The 18,924-nt window shown below is 39.5% G+C and overlaps 1 protein-coding gene across 2 annotated transcripts in view; it reads left to right on the plus strand.

Moving 5' to 3' along the window:
• Positions 1 to 18,924, plus strand: part of rspo2 (R-spondin 2) — a 58,227-nt gene that overhangs the window by 27,874 nt on the left and 11,429 nt on the right. For both annotated transcript variants that reach the window (XM_077598801.1, XM_077598802.1), the window contains exons 4-5: positions 6,268 to 6,411; positions 6,594 to 6,782. In XM_077598801.1, the coding sequence (XP_077454927.1) occupies positions 6,268 to 6,411; positions 6,594 to 6,782 (333 nt within the window). The remainder of the gene's footprint in view (positions 1 to 6,267; positions 6,412 to 6,593; positions 6,783 to 18,924) is intronic.

Consider the following 18,924-nt stretch of genomic DNA (forward strand, 5'->3'; position numbering starts at 1 on the left):
ATTATAGAAAGCGGATCCTCCTTTAGGTTTTGTATGAGATCGACTTGCAAAAAAGTGAATACCTAGAAATAAATGTTGAAATGTTGTTCCCATATTTTTTTTTTAAACATACGACAAATATTTGAAATATTTTCAGTCTAGTGGGAAATAAAACTTTGGCATCAAGTTTCCAATAGCGGAACATAGGTTATGCTATAACGGGACAATATTCTTAACATTTTCCACGAACTTCACATATTTTCTTATCGATCATGACATACAGCAAGTTCATCCATTTGCTACTATACATAAATATGTACAACACAAACCTATATGCTACATTGTATAGTTAAATCACAAAATTCGAATGATTAAGACTTTTCTTCTGTGAACATGGCTTAAGTTATGCCATCTAATGTATTTTCCGTAGTTTCCTTCACTCATCATAAACTACTTGATGGCTGCACTTCATACAGAAAAAGGCATATTGTATTTCTTCTAACACTAAGAGTTGAGTCCGTGAATATTACTCCTGGACCAGCAATGAGTTGCAAGTAAGCAGGGTTCCAAACACAGTGTGCGAATAACAGATGTTGTCCAGTGACGTGGTGCAACTGCTGTGTTCCACGCTTCTGGGGAGGCTTTAAACGCTGCATTTACATCTCTGTTATCATGAGATTTTTTTTTAACTTTGCACAGCCAGCAGCTTATCAATGCATCATAGTGTTATCTTGCATGATCTTATATTATTGTGGACTGCCTGGATATATGAAGCTAGACAAAAAATATTTACATAGTTACTGGGACATTCATTTTTTTAAATTGGAATATGCAGATAATGGCGATGTTCTTTATATATGCATCTGGCTTCGTAAGGCTATATGAGGCCAGTTTAAAAAAAAAGTATATAATAGACCATGATTTCTCAAGAGCTTAGATTTTATTTAAATACGTTTCTGTCTTAACTTTAAGATAAAAGTATAAATTGTTGAACACATTTAAGTTAAGCTCTTTAGTTGTTAAAGTATAATTTATAGGGGGTGCTGACACATTGCTTTTGCGCTTTTAGGATTTTGGCTTTATAAATGTAATCCTATCCGTTACTGTGTCCTCTTGAATTACAATATTAGGACTGTAATCACAATAAAAAAAGATAAGCTCTGAACCCCCATCCTTAAAAAAAATCTGGCTACAAAGCAACCTTTGATTATTCTCCACCCACTGATGCCCCCATACATATATAGTATGTCTATTTGTGTCAGTTTATAGTACACACTAATGTTTTTGTAGCACTTGTCACACAAAGGGTTGCTTTATGTACATCCCAAGTTGTGTCACATTTCATCATACCGTTTCTATATATAGTGGATTTCAGTGTCAAAATAGTATCTACCATATCCGCAACCACTTTAGGTGATGGAAGTCAACAAATGACTGTAACCAAATGAAAACGACAGATATTTTTATTGCAAATCAGCATCCAGGTTGGTCAGAGCACATCAGTTATCACATCTTGGAAAAATAACTTGCTGTGAAAGTATGTGTGAAAATAGGTGTTTCTTTTATGTATAAATCAGTGCACTTCAAAATCATTCTAGGCAAGCTGTTTATTTTTCTTTTTGCAGTGAATGACAGCCATGCATAATAGGGAAACAATGCATGCCAAATATGCGGAAGATAGGAATATTTTCTTTCTGAATCTTTCTCATTCAAGACCTCTTTTTTTAATTCAATTCTCAAGTTTACTGGCATTTCCATTACATTGCCTGACCAACAAAGTGACCAGTTGTTTTTGGCTTCATAACTTTATCAAGGGACATTTAATCATCCTAACTTTACTAACCACAATTTTAGATCTGGCAGATGTTTAATGGCAAAACCAAGCCCTGTTCCTGGGATTTTTTGAAATGTCCAAATATGCAGAATGTTGTACCATTAAAAAATACTGTTTGTGCTTGACCACTGTCTGAACTTCTGAGGTGTCTGCAAGTGCTGGAGCGGACTGGGAAAATACTAAAATAGATCATGACTTACTTATTTTTTACATTTTCTTTTTTTCAAGAAATCATACAGAACTACTAAATGTATTCTGTTGTCATTCTCTCTGAAGGACACTATGATTGACAAGAACACCACCCTCGCGTCACCTAGTTTGACATTGGCAAGTAGAGGTGCACCCATGTGGAAAAAAACTGCATGGAAATATTTGGGAAGAACATGGCAGCTCTGTCCTGCGCCATGAACTCTTGCCATCCTTAGCTCCGCGTGTCATGGCTGAGTGGCAGTGAGGAAAGCCAAAGCTTCCCTGTCAGCCAAACCCCAGGCCTAGAGAGTAGGTCGGAACTGCTCTACTCAGCTTGGATGCAAAAGAATGGAAAAAATAGGACTTGTTTTCCTTTTCCCATTGCCAGGCCTTTTAGGAAATGGACACTCATGCTATGCAACATCAAGTCTGGTTGGCTTTCAGGAGGAGTCTGAGATGAGTGCTCTGAAAAACCATATCCTGCTCAGATATGTAAAATGCCTGGTTTGGAAGGCAGAAGATTAATTTAACTTTTCTAATATATTATAGCACCCTTTCCTCTAAGCAGTGATCATTTGTATAAACAAACTGCATGATTACACTTGACGCTGTTGGCCTCCAGAGACTAAAAAATGACTATCTGACGTGAGGTTTTGCATGTCCTTGATACAATCGGTACCCTTCCTCTCTAAACCGATGCCTCTGCCGAGCAAGTAGTATCGTCATATGACAAGTGACTTTTGATGACTCATATCTCAAGTTGGAATGCATCTGAATTTAAAAGTCAAAGTGCAAAGACTAAAAAAATGACTATCTGACGTGAGGTGTTGCATGTCCTTGATACGATCGGTACCCTTCCTCTCTAAACCGATGCCTCTGCCGAGCAAGTAGTATCGTCATATGACAAGTGACTTTTGATGACTCATATCTCAAGTTGGAATGCATCTGAATTTAAAAGTCACCCAGTGTGACATCGCAAAAATCACATTGCCTAAGCAGCTTTTGAATTTCCTCTTACACTGCCAACATATTCCTGCCTTCACACTTCAACTCACAGGCAGGACCAGGCAGAAAGATAATAATGATGATAATATGTTTAAGTCCCAGGAACACCGGGCCATCAGTGAGATCTAATGACCTCATTATTTCTCATTAGTTTCCCAGAGGCACCTAGATGAAGCCTTTAAAGGTGGTCAAAAGGTTAATCCCATTGGGAAAATGAACCCGCTCCCTTTTGTCTGTTTTTTGGAGCTGTTGAACAATCTACTGACTCGACCACCAGCCTTGCTAGTGTTCAGTGGGGGAGATTGTCCAGTTTCATAGATAGCCTTTTGCCTGATAATTAGAGAGAGTGATAGTCACATGTCAAATTGAGCTCCTTCCATTCTCTGATGACCTCAACCTCCCCTACATTGTAATTCTCAAGGAGCCACATCAATGGTACAATGCCATCAATCTCACATGCGAGACATCCTCACTTATCTTTTATTTAAAAACAAATGTCCCAATCATTTTATGAATTGCCTGGCTAAAGCCTTTAAAAAAATATATGTTACTGACTTATATCTAGTTTGTATTGACAGTAGATACCTGAGGGTTGTGCAATAGCCAGTGAGTGTTTGGAGAGTACTGCCAGATGTTTTCTCCCTTATTATTCATCTTATTTTGGGGGGAGGAGGCCAAGTCTCGCTAGTGATGACAGGCCTAGGAGGTGTAAAGGGTAGAACACAGTGGTGTGTGTCTACTAATTTGCTTTGTGAATTATTAGCTTCCCAAATGGCCCCTGATTTTTACTCTGTTTACATCACCTTTCGCCCAATTTACAATCATACGGGCAGAAGGTGATGTGTAGCAGAGAAAAAAAGAGACGGTCTTTGATACTAACACGTTCCTCGACACTTCTGTGCTGCCATGTGGTCACGGATGGATTAAAATAATAACACAGGAAAGAAAAACACAGTAATTATGTCAAATTATAATTTTACTGAAAACTAACCATTATCGGATGTGAAGTAACCAAATCTATGATTGACTTATGTTCATTTTTCATTGCAACACTATTCACTGTTATGAACCTTTATCACACATTTGACCTGGTCAAACCATGTCTGATTGTGATGTGTGTTTGTGAATATGTGGGTGTCCATGGTTTGTTTACACAGCTCTGGAAAGCGTGAGACTAGAGTCAGTGGGCTGAGGCCATACTTTAGGCTTCAAAGTTATGTGGGAAGGGACCCCCTCGTTTTGGAGGAATGTTGAGGAGGAGGCCTGATGGTTAGCTGGAGATGGTGTAATTAAGGGGTGTAATTGTAAGAGACTTCCCTTTTATGGGCTCTGTAAGGGTCACAGATAAAAACACAACCGCCTGCCTCTGCCACTTTCACATGATAGAAAATCATGTTTGAGTGCCCAAAAGCTAAAAAGTTCATGCTCAATTGCACTGACTTAAAGGACACAAGCACCATGGACTCACTGTACCATAGCAGTTTCTAAGGAAGTCAAATGATGGCTGTACTAAAGTAGAAAGCTTTTTTTTCAGTCAGAAACATGTTAGTTTACTGATTGATTGACACTGATTCATTTGTGTCATAAATGAAATTAAAAGCAGCAGGGCACATAAATAAAAAACATACCGTGTGCAACACAAGGCAGAATTTACTCTTTCAAATTTCTTAATAGGATGGTGGTGTTGTTCTACTTTATTTCCGACTAAGAAAAGATTTGTGTGCCGTAATCATCCCCTTCTCTATTCATTCAAATACAGCAAAGAGCCTTGATTTTGTCCGCCAAGTTTGTAGTGTGTTGTATAAGTTGCTGTAATGCTGACTAAATACAGTATCAGGTTATGATCACTTAAATTGGCTCCAAATTCAACCCTGGGGATTTAAAAGAGAGAAGCCTGCAGTGCAATGCCCCTACTTTTTGTACTTCTTGTTATGCCGTGAGACCCCAAATACTAACCAATGAGTGGTGAGAATGACTGTAGGTATCATTCTTTTTGTGTTGTTAACTAAAGACTGTCTATTTATAATTGTTTAAATTCTTTTTTTTTCTTTAGTATTCTTTGACTGGTTTTGTTCCTTTTAACACGTGATGATTTTTTGGGTTATTTTTCTTTCCCTGACATGTTTGGCGTAATTACTTCCATCTTTATTAAAGAGTCTAGTGATGTTTGCACCCTTTAAGGAACTTTAGGATGTTATGTTTACAGCTGCTTCATTAAACTAGTAGTAGTTACAAACATGGTACTCTTGCAGTGGCACTGTCCTTACTACCTACTTATATGGGTATTAGTGCATATTTTACAATATAACATGCTGTACTAGGTCGGTCTGTAAGGGATTATCCATTTGGAAGGCATCTCAAATTTCCCAATATCTATCCTGCCTCTCCCTTATTGTATCTTTGAAAAGTAATCCCTTTTTCTTTATGTATAAATCCTAAAATATCCACCATACAGCCATATTAGATGAAACAGGGCATTAGTAACACAAACTTGACATCGTTCACCAGCAGTGGCACATCCTTTGTAGCCCTAAGGCATGTATATATGTATTCATCCTACTACTGCAGAATACCATTGTCAACCTTTCTTTCAGCGGTATGGTTCCTTTCACTTGAGTGTGGTGCACGATTATCTACATTTTCGTTTTCAGAAATTGGAAATGAAAACAACCAACAAGCAACTGCGTCAGCAAATCCTTAATTACAAACACTACGTTTACAATAAGGTAGAGGGAGACACTTCAGTTTGTTTGTTGATTGACAGTAAATAGAGAATAGTCACTCTTTATGCAATCAAATACATTTAATGGGAGGGTCTCAAATGTGCTTTTACGGTATCTAGAAAAAGCCTGACTGTTGGCCTTTGTCTAGTACCTCACGCTAAATCCACTGAAAGCTCAGTTAGTTTTGTTGGTTTAATGTTACAGTATTTATTTAATCACAAATTGGCTTACACTCTCCTTGGAGGAATTATAAGCCAGTTCAATGTTTATATTTGAAAATTAAACACTGCTGTGACTTGAATTGTGCTTTGCTGCTTTATGGCTACTTGACATGTATCTCCAGATAGTTGCTTGATTGCAATCTACTGAGGTACTGTCAGTCAGTCTGAGATGTAGGACACTGGCAGTTCCTTTGAGAGCCATAGTCTAAGTATGATTTTTTTTTCACAAACGCTTCTTCCTAACACCCAATTGCTTGATACATTCAGATGAGAGGGTTGATTGGATGCACTCTGATGTATGTCCTTTTCTCTCCAGGGTGCAGGATAGAGAACTGTGAGTCTTGCTTCAGTAAAGACTTCTGTACCAAATGCAAGTTGGGATTTTACCTTCACAAAGGGCGATGCTATGACAAGTGCCCAGAGGGCTTTGCACCACTCGAGGATTCCATGGAATGTGGAGGTGAAAACACTTTAAAACTTTTTTTTTAAATAAATGATTTTGTGTTTCCTCTCATATATACCGAAAACAAGCACACCGTGCACAACAAGGCAGCATCACAGTAAATAACTGGAGTCTGTGACTTGTTTCAGAATGATTTTCCACTCGTTTATGCCTGAATATTATTGTGTGTATGTCTTTAGATGGCTGCGAGGTTGGGCAGTGGAGTGAATGGGGAGCTTGTGCCAGAAGAAACAAAACATGCGGCTATAGGTGGGGTCTTGAGACGAGGACGCGGCACATTGTGAAGAAACCTCCCAAGGACACAATACCGTGTCCCACTATTGCTGAGTCCCGCAGATGCAAAATGGCCATGAGACACTGCCGGAGAGGTAGGAATTCCACACTGCAGTGTTAAAATGATCACTACATGAATTATTCAATATAAGGTTTGCATTGTAGCTACAAAAGAGAAAAGTCCACTTGCAATTCCACAGACCTCACAGTTCCACCTGTCCCATGAAACGGCACACCATAAACATTTTCTTAGCCTGTGATTTTGAAGCTTTCTGTGGTGTTTCCATGCAGAATACTGTATCAGTCATTTTCCATTGTGGGCTAGCTCAAGGCAATTCTTTTTCTGAGGTATATTTTTCCCCAACTCTCCTTCCCCCATATTAACAGCAATCTGCAGGTTACCTCAATGGTCACCACTGTTTCCTCCTGTCAGTTTGAGAGATATTTGTGGTCCACACTGTAAACGTGTCAGGTCATTAAATGAGGAGTCGAATCTGTAGTTGCCATTTTTAATAGCTCAATACCTTATTTGGGGTGACGGCTTCATTTTCCAGTGCTTTAAAAATAAATGTCTTAAACATTAATGCACTCTCTTGTAAACTTTGCACCGTGATCGACCAAATATAAGTATTTTATTCCTCAAATAAGGAAGCAATTACAGTGGCAGATATCATTTAGGCTGCCAAATACAGAAAGTAAAATATCCAACGGAGAGAGGAAAATGCTGCACATTTAGGCAAAGCACGATTAACTGAAGTGTTGAAAGAGTTAATAATCTTCAATAAACGCCGTTGGTTTCTCATATTTCAATGATACAAATGCTGTTGCCGATGCTGCTGGAAAGTGTGATTCCACCACACATGTATTTCTTAAATCCAGGCCTGTGTGTCGGGGAAATTCTACCCCAACACTCACATACCTTTCAAAGCCTTTTCCTTGCCTACTTGACATTTTTCAAGAGACATTACTACTATCTTTATTCAAAATATTGTTTTGCATTCATGGTTATTGGGGAAATTATGTCTGGCATCAAGATCCCAATGAAAGTATGATTGTGAAATCTGAATTGCAGAACTATTTAAAAAAAATCAATTCTTAGAAATGAGCTGCAAGGATCCATATGTCCAACCCTCCTATGCTACTGTTCTCCACTAATGTGGTCACTGTAAATCTCTCAGTATGATTCCCCACTAAAGGCAACTTCTCTTTTGTGTGGTTTTAAAGCTCTATGTAAAAGTGTCACCATGTCCATCACAGCAGTTCCTAACCTTGTGACATGTTTTAATAGAGGTACATTTCAGACTAGGGCATGTGTTATTAATTCCCCACTGCTTAACTGCCTGTGAAAATCCCCACTTGACAAAAGCCAATGACACGTAAAACTCTTTGCTTTTAATAAATACAATGTAGAAAAGCCTCGGCTGCGAAGGATAAATAGTTTAGAGAAGCAAAAACACCAAAAGACATTGACTTGCTGTGCGTAAAAGAAATCACTTTCCAAAAGACATAACATCTACATTCATATTGCACAACACCCCACCTTCTCAAATGCAGGTGAAAGAGGCATGTTGGAGCCAGTTTGACGAGATAAAATCCCTCTCTATTCACCCCCAGCTCCTCAGTACTTGAAATATAAGCTTTGGAATCTATAAAAAGGGTTTTATAGCAGTCAAATGTGGAAAATAATCTAAAAATGAACATTAGTATCTGCATAATTCCCTGTTTGTTAAGCACAGGATTACCTCTATAACCCCATATGGATTCTGTGGATTAAACAGAGAGGAATTAAAACAAAGCAGCAGAGGTAAATATATATTACTGATGGTAATGCTCATCTGATCACTTTAGCTTGCATTTCTAAGCAGTTGAACTACACTGGACATTATTGAGGGATCTCTGTTTTCAAACTTAATCGACTCGAGACGCACGAGAACGATGTGGCTGATCGTATTCTTTTTCTCGTGTCTGGAATGATCTAATCCATCTGAGAAACAAGACACAAGCATGGCAACTAAAGTGCGTGTAATGTCAAGAGGCAACTTGTTTTTATAGCAAATGTTTAAAGTGGTGTAAACCGTGTCTGATATGTTCCATATAAGTTGCAGGTCACTGTAAACAGCATACATTGCTCACACTGCTGGGATTCATTAGCTGTTCTCAGCTGGTGTTGCCACAATAACATTGTCTTGATTCTTTACTCTGCCCTAAAGAAGAGGGTTCATCCTTTATGTGGAGGGTGTATAAAATATGTGGTGGTATCGTCCATATGTTTTTTTTCATCCAACTGTCAAGCTGCATTTAAGTAAACTTTTGATGTTGGGCGATTTATTGTGCTCCCACCAGCTGGTTTATACTTCTCTATATGATATCTAGGATAAATGATTTTACCTTTCGCCGTGTATAACAATACAGACCAGAGTTTGAAGATTCTCTTCGAATAAAAAGAGAAACTATGAAAGTACTAAAAGGAAAGAAAAAAAAGTGATATATACATTTCGTTTGCTTGCCAGAACCTTTGAGTCACGTAACAACCATTTTCATAACAGGGCTGAGATATAAATGCCTTCATTTACAAAAATTACAGACAAATACATTACCAGTGCATCAAATATGAGAAAAGAAAAAGGCTGTGTTGCAAACTGTGGGACAAAACTGTACAAGGCACCAAGGAACTAATGGAATGTCATGGACTTCACTCACGCACATGCACAGACTCAGATGAACATAGCCCAAAATTTCACTACTCCAAAGCATTCCCCTTTCCCCAGTAAGTGCCTGGATTGGCCACAGCTCCTTTGTATAACTTCTGATGATCCATCCCCCAAACCCACCCTCTGATCTTGTAACGCTTTTTTTGCCCTGAACCGCTTATCCTCACAAGGGTCACACAGGGTGCTGGAGCCTATCCCAGCTGACTACGGGCACCAGGTGGGGAACACCCTGAATTGGTGGCCAGCCAATCGCAGGGCACGAGGAGACGGACAACCATTCATGCTCGCACTCATACCCAGGGGCAATTTAGAGCGTTCAAATAGCCTACCGTGCATGTTTTTGGAATGTGGGAGGAAACCGGAGTACCTTGTGAAAACCCACGCAAGCCCGGGTAGACCTGATATCAAACCCAGGACCCCAGAACTGTGACGCTGACGTGCTAACCATTCATCTGCCGGGCCGCCCATCTTGTAACGTGCAATGGCAAAAGTTTTCATGGTTTTTAAGTGCTATGCATCTGAATGCAATCTTGTTACGGTGGGTAGAGATAACTGTCATAAATCAGTTCTAGTTCAGGTAAGGCTAGTTGATCATGGTGACTGACCGAAATGGCCGTAAATAGGGTTTTTTTGTTGTTACAGCTGCCTTCATGTGCTGTCATAATTATGGTAAATACCACTTGTTGAGTCTAAAAATGTATTTGTCCTTTACATCGTGTTTTCTATTGTAAAATAGGGAATTTATTATCATATATTTATCGGCAGGTGGAATATGCTCCAGCAGCCACCGCAACCCTGCCGAGGATCCGCGGTACGAAAGATAAATGAATGAATGAAAGTTGTGTGCTTGATCATTTTATTTAATATAAATTTTTAATCCATGTTGTGAAAAACATATTTTAGGGTCAATCGGTTGAGAAATTAGGAAGTCTAAATTTACATTTGCATTCTGCGCCAAGTTCAGTAGTCAATTTTTCATGGGGTATTGCGAAATGCTAAACTTGTATAGGCTTTATTAATAGATGCTGCAGTACTTTGCGCGTTGTGATCTGATGGGAAGGAAAAGAGGAAAGGTGAGATGAGTAGTAGTGATCTTCTTCCATATTGATGGACATTAATGCATTCCCTGCAAATATTTCCCAGCAACCATTGCCTTGAGATTAATGCCATAATCAATGTAAATTAAAGATGCAATACTGAGGTCAAAAACCATCATTCTTCCAGCATTTGTGAACAAGACCCCAAGATACTTAAACTCCTTCACTTCGAAAATGACCTCATCCCTTACGCGAATCATTATTTGAGGACCATGATCTTAGAATTGGAGGCGCTGATTCTCATCCTGACGACATCACACTCGGTTATGCACCCTTCCAGCAAAAGTTGACGACCACGGCCTAATGAAGCCACAGAACCACATAATCAATAAAAAGCAAAGATGCAATACCAAACCGGACACTCAAACTTTTGGCTCCACCTAAATGTTCTGTCCATAAAATTTAGAAAGCAAATAGATGCCAGCGGGAAGCCTTGGTGGAGTTAAACCCTCACAGGAAAAAAAAGCAAATATACTGCTATCAATGCAGACAACACACTGACACCATTTTCCAGGGACAGAATCACCCTTATTAGATGTTTCGATACCCCATATTCCCAGAGCACCTCCCACAGGAATCCTCAGGGACATTGTTAAATGCCTTCTCCAAATTTACAAAACACATGAATTAGACTGCTTGGGTAAACTCCTATGCTCCAGTGAGTACCCTGCTGGGGGCGTAGAACTGGTCCACTATTCCACGACCGGGACAAAAACAGCACTGCTCTTCTAAATGGACTTCCTTCTCCAGTACCCTCGAATAGGCTGAAGAGTGTCATCCCTTTGTAGATGGAACACACCCTCCGGTCCCCCGTCTACAAAAGGGGTTCCACAACGCTGGGTTGCCAATCAAAGGCAGCATCTCCGATGGCCATGTGATTTTGCAGAGGTGCACCACCTGAGACCACCCTACAACATGGATATATATTTTTAAATATATAATAAATAACACAGATCTGGACTCTAAAATAGAATTTGAGAAGTTTTTACTCAAAAGCTCTTCATAATAATAATAAAAAGATAGTAGACAAAACACAATGAACAAAACTCCAGGTGCTTAATTATTAATAAAAATGGTATTTATTTAATTGAATTGAAATAAATCGTTAGCATGTCATAGTAAGCTTTAATCCGTCATCCATTAGCCATGCCGCTTATCCACATGAGGGTTATGGAGGTGCTGGACCCTAGCTCGCCTATAATCATATCAGGCATAATTATATATAAAAAAACATTTTTTCCGCAGTGTAAACTGAATCGCTTGTTACTCTGGGATACCACTTGCCACAGTAGCTTTATAGCAAGCACTGCATTCTGCACAATTCTAATTTTTATATGGCAAAGCATTTTTCTGCTATTATTGTGCATGGTATGATACAGCCTAAAACATCACGTGCTTATTTTTGTGAACAACAAAAATGCCGATGCACAGATCCTGAGTCCTATTTCAACTGAAAGTCACAGAAGTGAGATCGAAATGATGTAAGATATAATTAGATTTAGCTAATGGATTTGATACCTGTACCTGCAAATCAGGCTGCTGTGAGGGATTTGATTTCACAGATTTGTAACCAGACACACTCTTCTTACTGTGTGCATCAAAGTAAGCCAATCCTCGCCATATCCAATCGCCTACCCACAGGTCCTGCCACCACAATGGTTATTTCATGTGTGTTAATAAATATAAATATCTATTCACTATTCTCATCAGAAGACACCAGAAACTAAAATAACAAATAAGGAAATGCATTTACTTTTTGGGGGATTTTGGAACTTGGATCTTCTTGGATCTTTTTCGTATCTCAAGGCACTCATTAGCATATAAAAATCTTTCGTAACCTGGAAATTTTGTACCTTAAGACATATATATATATATATATATATATATATATATATATATATATATATATATATATACATATATATATGTATATATATATATATATATATATATATATATATATATATATATATATGTATATATATATATATATATATATATATATATATATATATATATATATATATATATATATATATATATATATATATTTAGGAAAATTTTGTACCTAGAGGCTACAGTATTCGCCGTGGAAGGCCCCAAAAGTATCCTCTCTTGTAAGGCCAATTTGGATCTGGATAAAGAAGGCATGTTTTAAATTCCTTGCCATTTTCATGCAAATCCTGGTTTGGAAGATGGATTATTTCAGTGGCGGGCCATGCATTTGGGCCGAACCCCACCAGGGATTGTTCTCTCGAACTCAGAACTGTGAAGTAGACATGCTCAACATTCGTCCCTAAAGTCTTACAAGTGTAACCACTTGGTTGCAGTCAGGTGTTGTTTGTTTCAGCAAGAACATTGTTGTTCTGTGCTGGATCTGATGAAATGAAAAGCTGCACCCACTGCGGCCTGTTGTGGAATCTATTTAAGACTCATGTTCCATATGATTGTTATTTGCTTGTTTCAGTGCAGGATAAAAGATTAGAGGTGTGTTGAGGGATAGGTGAGCAGATGAGATGAAAACACAATCCTCATTTCCAAAGGACAACTCCACCATCACCCATGTTCAGATTTATGGTCTGATGGTATCGCGTGTGAATATTAGGATCATATTCAACCATATATGATATATGATCCGTCACTGAGAGATGATGAAATTAGGGCTGCCTTCTTCGTGCAATTCAGAATAGGAACAAACTGCAAGAAAGAACAATGCAGCAAGGAATACTGTTAACAAGTAGAATGTTTCCCATGCTCCATAAATGAGAGCAATTTCGTTCACCCTAGTGGGCAGTGCATGGGCTGATATTTTGGATGAAATGTTTGCATATGTGAAGCAGATGCGGGAGAGTGTCACACTTGATGGGCAGTTCATACAGTTTTTGTTTTTTTTCCATCATGTGGCACAATGCACATTGTACGTCAGACTCAAGCCCCCGGGTATCCTTATTTGCTATGATGGACCAAGAAGACTAGTATATTGTTATTCTATTACAGTTATCTGCAACTATGCAATGACAACAAATATTGCACTTTTAATTCGCTGTTGTGATATTACTATTAGAGAAGCTCCTCCATTAATAGAGTAACCCAAGTTGGGTAAAAAATAATTTGAAAACCTTTATTGAAAAATTGATCAGAATAGATGGTGATTTATTGATAGAGGAGGGATCTAATTGTATAATGTATGCTGATTATTTCTTCTGTCTTCAAGATAAGCAAAACATCAAAGAATTTCAAACTAATGAACTAGCTAAATGTGTTCTAGTAATGATTTGTATATTTCAAAATGACGCAAAACTGCAACCATACGCTGTGTTAGTAGGTGTCTCTTTGATTAGAATTTTTTGCCACAGAATGTATCATAAATCTGGTCAATCTGATCAGAGCGAGGACATATAAATACTAAAGACCCCCTTGAACCTTTGAAAAAATTGGGTTCATTATCATCACTTTTAGTTTTCAAAATCATTCCATATACAGCTAGTAAGACATACTGGAAATAAGCAGGGGTGCAACTTTACATACAGTAAATGAGGTGACCAGACTTTGTCAACAGCAGCTAACCTTAGCTAAATGAAGGATTGTACATGTAAGGTGTTCGTTGCCAGAGTAGCAAATAGCAGTGACAATGCTTTGGATCTGCTGTATACATTTCATTGAGTCATTCATTTTCTGACCCGCTTTATCCTCACTAGGGTCATGGGGGGTGCTGGAGCCTATCCCAGCTGACTTCGGGCCAGAGATAGGGGACACCCTGATCCCACCAGCTGATCGCAGGGCACACCTATACCTATGGGCAATTTAGAGTGTACAATCAGCCTACCATGCATGTTTTTGGAATGTAGGAGCAAATGGGAGTACCTAGAGAAAACGCACGCAGGCCCGGGGAGATCATGTAAACTCCACACAGGTGGACCGACCTGGATTTGAACCCAGGTCCCCCACTGTGAGGCCAATGCGCTAACCACTCAAGCCGCTGGGCCGCTCCCGATATACATTTCCCACAGTAATTTCTTCATGCACCACACCTAAAGGGAATGAGAGGAGCTGCTTTGATTGGTGCTGAATAGAGTCTCAGTGCTTACATCTTCAACAGCACACACAGCCCTCTTTCAAATATGACCACGTGCCCACATTTGCAAAATGACCAACCTTATTTTCTTTGCCTCCATGCTGGCCTTGTCACAATATTAGGTGGAAACATTTAAAATGTTGACATTGGAATTTAATGATCTTAAATCTGAGAATGGAGATGTTCATTGGAGGGCAACATCATTCAATGCTCAGATGAAATATGCTTGGTTAATCAGTTGGTCAGTTGCTCTTTATTTATTAAACTGCTGGTTAACATTTTAAAGCAGATGGAGTTATTCAATCAAAAACATATTACATCAAGAACTCACTCCCAGGCTACAGGTTGTATAAAAGCGTGAAACGTAAATAAATTAGTACAGTAACCGAAGCAGATGTTTTGAAATAGAACAGAGATCACTCGATGGTTTAATGATGATTTAAAAACACATTTGAACTCAGTGTAATTTGTACTATTGTTGATCAACTTTGGAGACACCACTCCACCAAATAAGGAAAAATCTTTGTAACAATGTATTGCTCTCATGGTGAGCCAGAAACTCAACACCTAAAATCAATGCCAAAGCACATTGAAGGTGTTCTGGCTGCTTGCTTCAATGTGTCACCTGTCTGTTTATCGATGTAACCCTTTTTTTCACGTAAGGCTTCTTGTCAGCGTTTCTTACCTCATATTTAGATAACCCCAGCTGGTCAGAGTCTGCTAGACCTCCACTACAGTGCTGCTGACAACTCTCCTGTTGGCCACAAAACTTTCATCATATCCCACATCATGCAGATGACGAACCATATGCATACATTCTCAAACAGCCCGTGAGAAGCAAGTAAAAGTCACTAAGAAACAATAAAGTAGACCTCACATGCAGAGCAAGTCACCACATTGAAAATGATTTTATTTGGTCTTCTTTCCACTGCTTTCCTGTCTCAGATAGGAATGACATTGGCTTGCTTGTTACATATCACTCAGTGAGCCTGGCGCAACACACATGTCATTGAGGAGGATGTGGCAAAGATAGTTAAGAGCAGGACTGTATGCTGCCTTCTTCCAGCAATCTGACTTGTGGACAAAAGAAGAAACTCTGAACAAGGATGCTCGAAAACATCTGGTGCACAGTTGCAGTAACTCATCCACCAGAAGCTCATTCTCAGTTCTCCACCTCTTTCCACCCTCCTTTCCTGTCTATCTCTATATCTGGCCGTCAGTTTTATGGAGACATTACAGCTTTTAATTACTTCTAGTGATTCAGAACAAGACTTTGGCTCATGACCCAAACTTGTCCATGAGCAATAAGCCAGGGTGGAGAAACTGAGACACAACAAAATGACAACTATAGACCTGTGCTCTTTGGTTGTGTGCACATCTTTGGGATTTGCTGTGTATGCGTGTGTGTGTGTCTCTCTCTCTGTTTCAACTACTATATAACGGTAAAGAGAAGGCGGGGGACACCCTGAATCGGTGGCCAGCTGATCGCAGGGCACTAGGAGACAACCACGCACACTCACACCCAGACCTAGGGGCCATTTAGAGTGTCCAATCAGCCTACCACGTATCTTTTTGGAATGTGGGAGGAAACCAGAGTACCTTGAGGAAACCCACGCCTGAACATGCAAACTTCCCACAGACGGACATGACCTCGATTTAACCCAGGACCCCAAAGCTGTGAGGCCGACACGCTAAACACTCGCTCCATATATATATATATATATATATATATAGATATATATATGTATATATATATATATATATATATATATATATGTATATATATACATATATATGTATATATATACAATTTAAAAGGCAGGAAAAGCCTACTAAGACTGCTAATCTTTATTTGGCATTAATCAAAGGAGCTTTATACGGTGTAGGGTTGTGCCAGTGCCAGTCACATTTAACATGATTTAGGATGTGACATCCATGGTGGATAAAGTTTGTAGGAGGATATTTTTTAATACTATATACTATTTGTCAAATATATGCCATTTGGACAGGCGTGTGTATGCTTTTTTAAATCACTGCATATCAATAAAAATATCTCAGGCTTTGCATCAGGTGATGGATAGGTTTTAGCTTGTTAAATATATAAAATGTCTAGATTGCCCATGGCTGCACTGCATAACTGAATGATTAGTAAAATCCCAGCCTTAATTGCGTGGTTAGTGTCAAGAAGCTGAACTCTACCCAGGTAAAAAAAACAAACCTCTTTAGAAAAATAAATATTATTTTTGCTGGTTAGCAAGGTTTAAGTCCGTGATCCCAATAGACCTTGGACATCTCTCTTGCATTAGTGGGAGCTTAGGTCTCTCTTTGATTTGATTTCTATTGCCATCCTGTTCTCTATCTCTGACAGATGCTGCTCCCTTTTGGGGCACACGAACCTGAGTGAGGTGAGACCCTGAAATGACCGTTGAAATTGCACTGTAATCATACACATCTAAACCAACAAGAAAATGTATGCCATATGGCTTAAAGCTCTCTGTTTGTGTTTGAGTGAGATGGATGGGGATTATTGACAAGAGTTTTCAGAGTCGTGTCTGGATAGATGAGCTGAACAGCAGTGATTCTTGTTGGCCCGTTTCTGTGATCCGATCTGTCGTGGCCACTCAGCTGTCCATCTGCCTAGTGTTTGACAAGTGTTTGATGCAGCACAGGCCTTAAAGAGGATCAGATCCTTCCTGGATAGGCTTTTCCTTTTACCCTGTGCAGCAGAAGCTCTGCTAATACATCAAACACGTGCTCCCCCTTGTTCCACATCTCTGTGAACTAATGAGCTATTTTTATCAAACAATATGTGTCGGATAACCAAAGGAGACTGAGCAGCGCCTTCCAGAGTTAGTGCACCACTCAGAGAGAAGAAAAAAAGCACCAGCTTGAATGTATTGCCTCTTTTTGCTTCGTGATCCTGATGGCCTCTTTCTCTGTTTTGATGCTTAAGCCTCCCTTACTTAGTTTGGCTCCCACCTCGTTAGTCTGGTCCTGTTTTGGGACAGTTGCGCTCCATGTCCAAACATGTGAGGGATTTCCTCATGAAATTTCCCAGTAGAGAAAAAAGGAGGGATGAAAGGCCTTGTCCAGAAATTAGAGTGAATCATGTTGTAAATTTCCTTCTGCTCCATTTCGTTAAAGACCCAAGGAGGCCAGAGAGATGTTATCCAGGTGAAATTAGGGAATTAACTCTGGCATGAAAACAAATGATATAGTGCGTATGGATGGAACATCTAGGTTTGCTGTTTTATGTTTATGTTTTTGTTTCTTAAAGTAAATATATTTAAAAGGGCTGTCTACATTAACAGCACAAATTTTGTGAACTTACATTAATGCAACATAAAACAATACCCTTAATTGGCCCAGCTCAAAGATTGGGGAATTAAACTCTCAGATGTACTAGATCTTACCTTTAAGAAACACAATTGCAACCAATATAATCAACTTGTAGGGAGAGGAGAATTGTCAAGTTGAGGACACATTTGATTAATTCTTCACCGGTGCTCTCTCTTTTCACTACAGTTCTTAAAAATGTTTTCACTTTACACATTTTGGCACAAACTGGACTAGTCTCTGAAATCACTTATTTTGGAGCCACCACACATTATTTTGATAAAAAGGGGGGGATCTCATTCATTCATAAGGGTTGTGGGGGTTGCCAGAGCCAATCCCAGCAAAAGGCAGACTACACCCTAGACTGGTCGCCAGTCAGCCATAGGGGTCACAGAGAGACAAGTGACCATTCGTACTCACAATCATACCGCCACCAACGGGAATCAAGCCCACGCCTTCCTGCATTAAAGTCAGACAAGTGAAGCAATGGACCATCATTCGGCTTAGGGAGGATCTCATTAAATATAATGATTCACGGTGTGGTTCATGACTAGTGACACATTTAGCTCCACTTTTGAGTTGGATTAAAAAATATATAATACTCAAAACAGGGCAGCCTGGTGGAGCGAGTGGTTAGCGCGTCGGCCTCACAGCTCTGGGGTCCTGGGTTCAAATCCAGGTCATGTCCATCTGTGTGGAGTTTGCATGTTCCCCCTGGGCCTGCGCGGGTTTCCTCCGGGTACTCCGGTTTCCTCCCACATTCCAAAAACATGCATGGTAGGCTGATTGGACACTAAATTGCCCCTAGGTATGGGTGTGAGAGTGCATGGGTGTCCATTGCCTTGTGCCCTGCAATCGGCTGTCCACCGATTCAGGGTGTCACCCACCTCTGGGCCGGAGTCAGCTGGGATAGGCTCCAGCACCCCCCGCAACCCTAATGAGGATAAAGCATTCAGAAAATGAGATGAGATACTGAAAACAAATTTCAGATTTCAACTCGTGCCCTTCATAATTGAAA

Source organism: Stigmatopora argus, chromosome 4 (genome assembly GCF_051989625.1).
Source record: "Stigmatopora argus isolate UIUO_Sarg chromosome 4, RoL_Sarg_1.0, whole genome shotgun sequence".
Lineage (NCBI taxonomy): Eukaryota > Metazoa > Chordata > Actinopteri > Syngnathiformes > Syngnathidae > Stigmatopora > Stigmatopora argus.